This window comes from Ammospiza nelsoni, unplaced genomic scaffold (genome assembly GCF_027579445.1).
Source record: "Ammospiza nelsoni isolate bAmmNel1 unplaced genomic scaffold, bAmmNel1.pri scaffold_40, whole genome shotgun sequence".
NCBI lineage: Eukaryota > Metazoa > Chordata > Aves > Passeriformes > Passerellidae > Ammospiza > Ammospiza nelsoni.
Genome location: NW_026683188.1, coordinates 1609628 through 1620793, shown reverse-complemented (window position 1 = coordinate 1620793; position 11166 = coordinate 1609628). Strand labels below are relative to the sequence as shown.

Below are 11166 nucleotides of genomic sequence, written 5' to 3'. Positions count from 1 at the left end.
AGCTCCATGTGCTGCTGCTGCTGCTGCTACTGTGGGGTCATTTGTGCAGCCCTGTCTGCCCAGAGTCAGGGATCAGATCCTGCCAGTCTCTTCCAGCCCTGGCTGCTCAGAGTTTGGGCCTTGGAGCCTCAGGTGGCCAAAGGCAGCTGCTGCTGGTCCCTCTGTGTGCCCGTGTTCAGCAGTGCTGCTCCATCAGTCTGTGCCCAGCAACGGGGAAAAGCCTCAGCCCTGCAGGGCCAGGAGCTGCCGGGCTCTGCCTGAGCAGCTCAGCCAGCAGGAAGGGAGCTGCTCCACACGGGAACCAGGAGCAACGGACATTCCTTTGATAGGACAGGTTTTCTATTGAAAGGAAAAAAAAGGAAAAAAGAAAAATAGGTAAATTGTAAAAGATAAGAGTAAAATCCAAGTGTTAGAGAAAAAACATAACATACAGTTACTGAAAAAATCAAAACATAAATGCCAAGTTACATTCTTTGCATTAAGAGGTAAATGATCTTTCTAAAAAGAGAACTCAGACATTTCCATTGTAAATGTGCTGATGGCATGGATCCATCTTACTGACCTCAGCAGTCTCTTAAAAGATTTTGGGCTTTGTTTCTAACAGTGGTATTTGAAATTGTGCTCAAAGCAAGAGGAAATTGCTTTGTGCCCTTCCAGCTCCAAGCAGGACTGGGAATGGAAACTCTGTCAAACCCCAAATCCTTTAGAAGATGACCTTCCTTCTCAGCCTGGGAATGAGCTGCACATTGCCTTTGAAACTGTCAGGGATTTTTTAAAAGACACAAAGTCCCACTGACAGCTTTTTGCTCTGGTGTGGAAGTGCAGAAGGGCAATTCTCCATCCACCAGCTCCACACTGCACTGCCTCAGGAGCACGGCCCACTCACCAGCTTTGGCCCACTCGTGGCACTTCTGGAGGAGGAACAAAGTGCAATTCTACAATTCCAGCCAATAAAGAAGGAAGAATGGGACAGACAAAAACACCCTGTACAGATCCAGGCATTCAGCTGGGACTGTGGAGAGTTTGGGTCCTTGCCAATTGGATGTGTGTCCCCAGCTGCAATCTCTGGGCCTGCAGCAGAGTCTCACTCACCTGCCAAAGCAGAAAGCTCAGGCGCTGTGCTCACAACGGGCTCGTCTGATGTGAGCTGTCAGAGCAATGTGAGGGCAGAGCCAGCCCAGCTGGGCCCAGGGCTGAGCCCAGCAGAGCCCTGGCAGAGCCCAGAGCAGCCTCAGCACCCACAGAGCCCGGCTGCAAGGAGAGAAAGCAGAAACCGCCCGTCAGCTGAGGGCTCCCGTCCCCTTGTGCCAAGGCCTGCGGTGCCCAGGCCATGCTGGCTGTGCCCAGAGCTGCCCATCCCTGCTGCCTTTGGGAGCAGAGGAGGAGGGCAGGACACGTGCCCAGCCTGCAGCCAGCCAGGGCACATCCAGCCCTCAGCAGCTGCCCAGAGTCAAAAAGCAGCTGGGCAGCCGACTGAAGAATTTATTGCATCTGCCCCAGCAAAGTGGGAACCTTTGGTGCCCAGCCGTGCCATGCCCAGATCTGGGAGCATCCCCCTGCCTGTGCTCTCACCTGCAAATTGGGCCTGGAGCCTGGCTTTGAAGAAGGTGCCAGAATCCAAGTCCATCATCTTCAGCTGGCCAGACTGGGAAGAGATTGTCATCTTTGAGGTTGTCCTTGGTGTCTCAAGCAGCAGCCCCACCTGAAACAGCTTCTCCAGGGGCTCCTTCTCCTTCCCTGGGATCAGACCAGGCTGTCAGGGCTCTGCCCAGGGCCCCAGCCATCCATGAACAGGACAAACAAAACCAGGGGGATGGTGGCCACCAGTGCTTGCCACACCAGGTCTCCAGCTCAGCTCCAGCCCAAGAGCTGCATGTTCCCTTCTGCTGACCCCTGCTCAGAGCTACAGGCAGGACAAAACCAGCCTGGTTTGCTTTGCCACCGATTGCCAAGAGATGCATGGAGCTGGTACCTGCCAGGCCCCTGGATCCAACTGTGCACATGGATCTCACCCATCTTCTAGGGCAAAGGAACACCCTTCACCCAAGGATGACGGAAAAGCTCTTCTAAGGATGGCCTGTCCGAAGGCTGCATGGACAAACATCTCTTAATGACATCTTGGCACGCTGGGGAGAGAAACCAGAAACCACCAGTCAGTTGGAGAAGTTGCCCTCCGGTTCCCATGCCCAGGTCATGCTGGTTGTGCCCAGAGCTGGGCCTAAACTTCCCCATGGATGCTCTGTTTGGAGGAGAGCAGGAGAGCAGGTCATGTGCAACCTCCTCAGCAGCTGCCAGAGTGGTTTGCCCATGAGCCCGCTGCTGTCTCCCAGCACTGGTATCCCCCCCGTGCCCAGAGATGAGGATCCACCTTGAGAGAGCCATCGTGGGAACAAGATCCGCCCCCGGATGATCTCCTGGCCCCTCCGGAACGGGTGCTTCCCCATGACCAGGTGGCACAGCAGGAGGCCCAGGGACCAGATCGTGGCTGCCTCGCCGTGGTAGCGTTGGTGCTGGATCCACTCTGGTGGGCTGTAGGACTGGGTTCCTGTGGAACACAGACACAGCTCAGCAGGGGGCTGCTGCTGCTCCCAGAGCCCGGCCCCAGCATCCCTGGGCATGTGGGGGCTGCCCCAGAGGCACACGGGGTGAGCGCTGCCCTCTCGCCAGCACCTGGGACTTGTGCACAAACTTGGGGATGGAAAAGAAGCCACTGGTCTTGGAAGAGGGCAGAAGAAACCCAAGGAAGGCCCAACCATGACACACAAGGGAAAAACCCACCCAGTAGTGGAGAAAACCCACTCTCCCTCCCACCCAGAACAACTCGGCTCTAGCATCAATCCCATCCCAGCTGCAATAGAGGGAAGCCCCAGTGCTGCACCCAGGCTGGGCCACGAGATGCCCAGGAGCACCCCCTGCGAGGGCTCACCTGCAAATTGGGTGTAGGCTGTGTCTTGGAGGAAGGCGCCACAGCCAAAGTCGATCAGTTTCAGCTGCCTGCTGGCCAGGTTGAGCAGGACATTCTCGGGCTTAATGTCCCGGTGCAGGCCCCCGCAGCTGGTGCAGTGCCGCACGGCCTCCAGCACCTGGCGGAACAGCTCCCGCGCCTCCTCCTCCGGCAGGAACCCCCGCTCTGCAAGGAAACCCGAGAGCTCCTGGCACCGCTCAGGACGCTCCAGCACCAGCAGGAAGCTGTCGGGGAGCTCAAGCCACTCCAGGAGCTGAATGACACCGCCACAGCCAGTGGACACCTTTGCCAGCAGCACGATCTCCAGGGGTGCGCTGGTGCCGTCGGGCTGCGGGAGGAGCGCAATGCCGTCATTCGGGCCGAGGCCGTGCCAGGCCTGGGGAAGCCCTCAGCCAGCCCGGGATGCTCTGCGCCCTGCACTGGCCCCATGCCCGCTCTCCCCGCAAGGCTCCTGGCGGCTCCCACCGTGCCGGGCCCCGGCTCCTCGCCGCCCGGCACGGCCCGGCTGCTGCCGCTGGCCCCGCTCACTCACCAGCTCGCCCCAGTGCCGGATGCGATCCCGCGGCACGCGTTTGATGGCCACCTGCGAGCGAGGGAGAGCAGCGGGGTGAGCTCGCCTCCCGCCATGCCCAGACCCATCCTCCTCCTCCTCCTTCATCCCCTCTGCCTGCGCCCGCCGCCGGCCCCGCCGCTCACCGGGGCGCCGTCCGAGAGCCGCGTGGCCGCAAAGACGCTGCCGAAGCCGCCGCGCCCCAGCAGCGATCCCAGCCGATACCGCTCCTGTAGGGCCTCCTGCGCATTCCCTGCGGGCGGGACGCGGCTGTCAGCGCTCGGCCCGGGGCCAGCAACGGCCCCCGAGCGCCCCTCACCCGCCCCGGGCCCAGCATCCCCACCCGCCCCGGGCCCCGGCGGCTCGGGGCCGGCGGCCGCGCTGCCGAGGGGCGGAGCTCGGGCCGGGGAAGCCGCAGCGGAGGCGGCGGGAGCGGCCGCGCCGCGTGTGTGCTCCGCGGGCCCCGGGAGGAGCCGGGGCCGGGACCGGGGTCGGGACCGGACCCTGCGTTGGGTCCGGGGCTGGGCTCGGGCCAGGCGGAGCCGAAGGGCGGCGATGCCGCCCCCGCACCAGGCACTGATGCCCGCCCAGCAGCGCCACCGCCAGCACGGCCAGAGCCGGGCGGAGGCGAGACCGCGGCGGGACGGCCGGGGCCGGGCACGGGGCAGCCCCGCCCGGGGCCGGGGGCGGGCCGGGGGCATGGCCCTGCCCTGCAGGGGAGAGGGAGGCGGGGAGAGGAGAGGGACGCCGGGCAAGGGACCCCGAGAGAAGGGTGCCCGACCGCGGGAAAGGGAGAGAAACAGAAGGAAAGTGAGAAAGAGAAAGCAAAGGAGAAAGACTGTTCAGAAGTATCTGTTTTGGTGCTGCCGCCGCTGCTGCTACTGCTGCTGCTGATGCTGCCGCCGCTGCAACTGAAGCACCGGGGCCGTTCGTCCCCGTGTCCGTTCCCCGCTCGCCCCACGAGCCCCACGTTCGAGCCCCGCGCGCCTCGGGGACAGCCCCTCCGTCTGCCCAAACACGGGAACTTTGCAGCCTTGAGCCCGGATGCAGAGCCCTGACTCCTGCACTCTGGCACAGCGATCCCCTCCCTTGCTGCTGTGCATTATCCTTGCTGAGGGGCAAACACTGTCGGGGCACCTTCCCTTGGGGTAGCATTCCTACCTGAGCCCAGCACTGCACTTACACCTCCAGTGTTGCTTTCCAGTAAAAACAGGGGAAGGAAAACTGTGTGTGGCTCATGGTATTTTAGAGTGTCTAAAAATCACTAAGTCACCAATCTTAGAGATGAGTTGCATCTGGAATTACTGGGATGGAGAAGCAGTGCAACATGGAAAAGGGGAGCATAGAAATTAACAGAGGAAAACACCTTGGATTGTTTCTTTCATTTTCATTTCACTTCTGGAAAGCTGTTTCAATTTTCCAGGAATCTTCTCCTGTCTGCTCTTCCCAAGAATCTCTCATGGAGAACAAGGTCAAGCTTCTGTCACAAGATTTGCCACCAGGAAATTATGCCACTGGTGAAATTTTCATTTTGACTGTTTGTGCTGGTTTGGGGCAAATTTTGGGAGGAAAGCTCCAAAATGGGTCCGTCTAGAAAGCAAGTTCAAGCAGCCCCTACTCCTAATAGTTCAGGAAAAGACTTCCCTTGAGAAAAGTGAAAAAACCCAAGTTTATTTAACAAGTGAAGTATTCACAAGCATGAAAAATGAATAATATTAAATCAAACTTCTCACAGTAGTGAAGAGATGGCAAATTCAGAAAGTCCTTTTCGTGGGTTGTAGTTGGCTCCCTCGGTCTCTTCTAAGTCCCTCTGGTGCTGGAATGCAGCGTCCCAGAGCTCGGGGGGCCACAGGTGTGAGCTGCTGCCGGTGTTTGTCTGGGTTTTCAGTCCAGAGCAGGTGTAAACAGTTCCAAGAAAAAGGAAAGTCACAGTTCCTCCACAGAAAGAGGAACTTCTCTTCCTAAGCTAGCTAAAACCAAATTGCTAGACCTGGGCTGTGAAGGCATCAGGAAATTTCCAAATCTGGGCACTGGCGGTCCCAGCAAACACCAGAGCTGGATGGTGCTGGAGCCAGAACCTACAGATTTACAAATTTTGGCCTTCTGTGCCAGCTAATCCATGGACTTGGGCTGTGCCAGCACCAGGAAGTTTTCAGATCAGGGCGCTGGCGCTGCCAGCGAACACCAGATCTGGATGGTGTCATTGCCAGTGACAGAAATCTGCCAGATTTGGCCTCTGCTGGCACCGGGAAATTTCCAAATCTGGGTTCTGGTTACATGAAACGCAAGATGTGGGGGCGGTGCCAGAGCCAGTAGCAGGAAGCTGCCACAGGTTTTGGATTTCTGTGCCAGCAAATTGCTGCACTTGGGCTGTGCCAGAATTGGGAAATTTCCCGATCTAGGCATTGGCAGTGCCAGCAAACAGCCCATTTCAGGCTCCAGGCTCCAGGAAGGACTGGATCTGGATGCCTTCCTCTTTTCTTTTCTTCTTTCCTTCCTTCTTTCTTGGGATCCTGCTGCCAGCAAACTCCAGATTGGGCGGTGCTGGCAAGGGGAAATTGCCAGTTTTTAGCTTCCTTTGCCAGCAAATTGCTGGACATGGGTGGTACCAGCACCGGGAAATTGCCAGATGTGGGCACTGGCAGTGCCAGCGCACACCAGATCTGGATGGGGAATGTGTCAGCACCAGGAAATTGCCAAATGTGAACTTTCAGTGCCAGCATATTGCTGGAATTATGCTGTGCAGGAACCTGAAAACTTCTGGATCTGGGCACTTGTGGTGTCAGCAAACACAAGATTGAGTTGCTGTAGGTACCAGGTATTTGCAAGGTTTTGGCTTTCTTTGCCAGAAAATTACAAGTCTTGGGCTGTGTTGGCACCGGGAAATTCCCGCATCTGGGCACTGGTGGTGCCAGCAAACACCAGATCTTGGCATTGCCAATGACGGTAGCAGGGAATTGCCACATTTTGGCTTTCTTGACCAGAAAATTGCTGGATTTGGCTCTGCCAGAACAGGGAAATATCCAGATCTGAGCACTGGCACTAGCAGCAAACACCAGGTCTGGGTGCCTGTATTGGCATCAGGAGATTGGCGGATTTTGGCTTTCTGTGCCAGCAAATTCCTGGACTTGGGCTGTGCCAGGACTGGGAAATTTCCAGATCTGGGCACTGCACAGCAAACACCAGACCTGGATGGTGCTGGTGGCAGCACTGGGAAGCTGCTGGGTTCTGGCTTTCTTTGCCAGAAAATTGCTGCATTTACGTTTTGCTGGCACTGAGAAATTCCCAGATGCTAATTTTCTGAGCCAGCAAACTGCTGGAATTAGGCTGTGCAGGCCTCTGGAACATTCCCGATCTGGGTACTGGGGGTGTCAGCACACACGAGATCGAGTTGCTGTAGGTACCAGGTCTTTGCTTGGTTTTGACTTTCTTTGCCAGCAAATTGCTGGACTTGGGCTCTGTCAGAATAGGAAAATATCAAAATCTGGGAACTGGCAGTGCCAGCAAACACCACATTTCAGGAAGGATTGGATCTGAATCCGTTCCCTCCCTGCCTCCCTCCCTCAACAAGGCGCCAGAAGGGCTGGACAGCAGCCAGGCAGAAAGGGAACCTGCAGGGACTGATGGACAGCAGGCTGGACATGAGCCAGCAGTGTGCCCAGGTGGCCAAGGAGGCCAGTGGCTCCTGGCCTGGCTCAGAAATGGTGTGGCCAGCAGGAGCAGGGAAGGGATTCTTCTCCAGTGCTCAGCACTGCTTGGGCAGCACCTTGAGTGCTGTTTGCAGTTCTGGAGCCCCCAATTTAGGAAGGACATGGAGGGGCTGGAGCATGTCCAGAGAAGGGCAACAAGGCGAGGGGGTGGGGGGGGATCTGGAGCACAAGAGCTTTGAGGAGTGGCTGAGGGAGCTGGGGTTGTTTATCCTGGAGGAGAGGAGGCCCAGAGGAGACAAGGCAGTGTCAGGGCACAGGTTGGACTTGATGACCTCCATGGCCTGTTCCACCCTTGCTGATTCTGGGATTCTCTGAAACCACCCTTGGAGCAGTTGCAGGATGAGCCCTGGGCCTCCTGTTCAGAAGCTCCAGCAGCCCAGGTCCCTCAGCTTCTCCTGCCAGCCCCAAAGCCCATCCTGTCAGTCCTGCAGAGCCTCTGCAGCTCCTCCTCACTGCCCAGAACAGGCAGCCCCAGAGCCAGACACAGCAGCCCAGATGTGCCCCCCTGGCCTGGGGTGCCGCTGGCAAGGGAGCAGCACCAGGCACTGCAGCAGCCTGCAGACAATTGATCTGAAGGCCAAAGCTCCTTAGCTCCTTCTGAAAGAGAAGGAACAGTTCCTCATTTCAATGAGGTGGAATGCTGGGCACCACAGCTCCAGGCGAGGACTGGACACAAGTTTGCTCCCACTGAGTGCTGGGATGGGTTCTGCAGGAGCTCTGGGCTCCTGTGCTTGCCAGGCACAATGAGGAGAGAAGGAGCCAAGTGCACTGATGTGGGAAATGGATTTGTAGAAAGATTTTAGGGCCTAATAGAAGGCCCACAAAGTATGAATCTATATATAAATCTTGAGACAAGGAATGCTAACTTAAATTTTTCCATGGAATAGGACAGATATTGTTGATAGAGTAATGGAGCTAGAAAAATATTTCTAAAGATGGTTTTGCAAATAAGACTTTGGAAAAACAGAGCTATGAAAGATGCATTGTAGTGGGACCCACAAGGGGTATTTTTAAATAAATGGCTTTAACGCATCTACAACATGGCATGGCAAAAGGCTGAAAGACCAAGAAACACTTATAATGTAAAATATTTAGGAACTAGTTGGCTTCTGATTGTGATGGCGTGAATGATAACATCTGTATTGTCTCACCCTTCTCATGAGACTGAAAATGGAATAAAAGATTTTCAAACACCTCTCAGCTGCCCCATCTCTAGGTCAAGAAAAGAGTATTATTCAACACACTGACACACCTTTGCCTCGAGCATAGCCCAGCCTGGACCAAACACACTGAAAGGTTTCCCCTGTGGCCCATGTCTCGAAACATCAGGTCTGCTGTTTGACAACTCAGGTTGGGTTTGTGTCAAAGAGTTTCCCTCAGAAATACTGGGTTTGTCTTCCTCTGTGCCTTCCCCTCAGCAGCCTTGGGGATGCTCCTGTGTGAAGCCATCTGTCTCACGCAGTTAGAGACGACTTCAAACAGGATATTGTGCAATAAGTTGTCTCCTCTAAAGTGTGCCAACAATCCCTTTCCAGCAATAGGAAATTATTACTAATGGATGGAATTGGCAAACCCACAGCAGTTTATTGACAAACAGAATCCCCCCATGACACGCGTTCCAAGAAGGCGCTGGGGTCTCTCTCGGAAGAACAGGAGCTGTCACGGAGCAGTTCCAGCAGCTGATGGAAGCTCGGGGACTCATCCAGTGTCGGCTTTCTCCCACGGCAGAGCTCCATGGGGCGGGCAGGGCAGTGAAGCAGCTGGGCTGGAGCCCCTCGCTGCCTTGTCTCCCCGGCGTGGCTCAGCTCACAGACTCTCGGGCTGGGAGCGGGGCCGCTCCGCTGCTGCCGGCACCGTGTCCCTGGGCTTGGACAAACAGTTTCCTGCCAGGAGAGCCCTGCACACTGCTCCACAGATCTTTCATACAGGCCCAAAGCAACTCCAAACACTCTGTCTGCAGCAGCTTTTCACAAAGGGCTGCAGCAATCCAGGACAGCTGCAAGTGAGTGTCGGAAGGCTCGTCTTGTTCCTGACAGCAGAATTCTTGATGATCTGATGCGGTTTTATTCAGATGTAACATGAGAGCTGAGGTTTTTGTGTTAAAATATTTCATGATGAGTAACAAGCCTTGGGTGCATGAGGTACAGGACTGACATGCCAAAGCATGAGCATATCCTCCAAAGTGGCCAGTTTAATTGCCCATTTTATTACTCTTGTATTTACTCCACACTAGTAAGGAAAACCAAGCTTAGCTTGGAGGCAAAACAGGCATGGGATACACTACGGTCCCTCACAGGCTCACCAGGGCTGGCAGTGGCACAGCAGGCCGTCTGCTTCATTGTGAACCACTACAGAGCTGCGTCCCAATCTGGTTTAGGTAGCGTGGTATTATTAAGATCTCCTTTTCTGCATGAGACACAAAAAGGAGATCCCAAATGATCTTCATGCAAGCATGCAGTAAAGAACTGTTCCTGCTATCCTAACGAAGCATTTGCTTTGGCCATTACACTCTTCCCATTCATCTTTTGATGCAGACACTTCAGGTTTTCCCCCACACCCCTGCAAGGCTGGCAGTCGCTATTTCCCATTTCCTGTTCTTCCCTAGAGATGGTGTAGTGGCTGCTTTGAAACAAAAAGCCCTGAGATCTGGAGAGCTTGAAGGAGCATGAAATGCTAATTAAGTGCTCATACTGGTAATACCCAGGCCTGCACTGCCCAGTGCTCTGCAGCAGCAGCAGCAGGACCATGCATCATTCCTGTTGGTGGATGTTCATGTTTCGGGTGTGCAAGAGCAGTGACTTTGAGGAGGTACAGAAATGCCCCTCTTCAAACAGTGGCTGTGCAAGGAGATGTGAAGTTTCACAGCCTTTTCTAGGATATTTCAGAAAGATCTAAGAGAATATTGTGGCATGGAGTAGGTCCCTAATTTTGTCTCCAGAGGAATCCCCAAAGGGCACATTGACTCTGCTGCTGATGGCAACCCCATAAGCTCATGGACCAGTTTTCTCTGCAACGTTCCACTCTGCCTGGGCTTTGCTAGGCCGGGACTAGACCCAGAGCTAAGCAAACACATGCAGCCAGGTGACGTGTAACATCAGAAGCTGGCAACTGTGGAGAGTCTGGTTCTAGCATGGCTTAAAGAAAGAGGCCATGAAGGTATACAGTTGAGGGAAAAGTAAAAGGTAGTTGTAAAGCATTTACCAGGCTTGATTCTATAAATGATTAGGCTCTCTCAAGCACCACTTTATAAACATTAAAATTTTCAGACAGTCTTCCCATAACAGGCAAACATTCTGTCCTTGGGCTCTCTGAGAACACTGATCCTGTTTTCAATAGACAAACCACAGGTATTGTAAACAAAAGGAGGGGTTAGAGTTTTCTCTGTAACCTATTGTGAGCTTGGATTTTGCAATATGCATGAAGTTAATTAACACTGTTATATAAAGTGGATGATTGATCAATAAATCAAAGTCAATGCTAATCAACGACAAGGTGGGTTGGCTTCCTTCGCTTTCGACAGGCAACCATGAGGACTTTGCTGCCAAAAGGTTACAGTTTGCAATGGGCCCCAAAGTGTTTTTCCCTGAGGCAAAGCAAACTGAAATGTGAAGTTTAAAAGCTTCAAATGACTACGAAAGGAAACTGCAGAATAATTTCTGGAAGTGCAGCATTGTCAATGATTATGCAGCCCACCAACAGCTGGAGCTGAATCCAGAATTGCTTCTTCAAGCTGTGCAGGAATTCATTCCACTGGCAAGCACTGGTCCACGGGAACAAATGATCCCCTAGCTCTGGGCTGAATGGCAGCCAGGCTGCAGTGCAGATTTGAGGAACCCTTGCCACTTGTTATTGGCCTCCCAGTGCACTCATCCTTCTGCAAACAAGGTGCAAACAACACAGCTGGACTGCTGTCCCAGGTAAATATACATACAGGTGACTTT

At 54.5% G+C, this 11166-nt stretch overlaps 1 protein-coding gene across 1 annotated transcript; it reads right to left on the bottom strand.

The window, feature by feature from the left end:
- Positions 1 to 2019: 2019 nt before the first annotated feature.
- LOC132087168 (serine/threonine-protein kinase pim-1-like) lies at positions 2020 to 9564 on the bottom strand. Its single transcript, XM_059493209.1, has 7 exons — positions 9520 to 9564; positions 5249 to 5331; positions 3662 to 3896; positions 3498 to 3548; positions 2927 to 3293; positions 2369 to 2545; positions 2020 to 2126 (listed from the first exon to the last, which is right to left on the bottom strand). The coding sequence occupies exons 1-7, from the start codon at positions 9562 to 9564 to the stop codon at positions 2020 to 2022; spliced, it is 1065 nt and encodes a 354-aa protein (XP_059349192.1).
- Between the last annotated feature and the right edge of the window lie 1602 nt (positions 9565 to 11166).

Coding starts and splice junctions, on each gene's coding strand:
- LOC132087168 (XM_059493209.1), bottom strand. CDS start 9,564: ATGAAGCAGACGGCCTGCTGTGCCACTGCCAGCCCTGGTGAGCCT. Junction 3,549..3,661: donor GGCTCTCGGACGGCGCCCCG/GTGAGCGGCGGG, acceptor CCTCGCTCGCAG/GTGGCCATCAAACGCGTGCC. Junction 2,127..2,368: donor CCCACGATGGCTCTCTCAAG/GTGGATCCTCAT, acceptor TTCTCTCCCCAG/CGTGCCAAGATGTCATTAAG.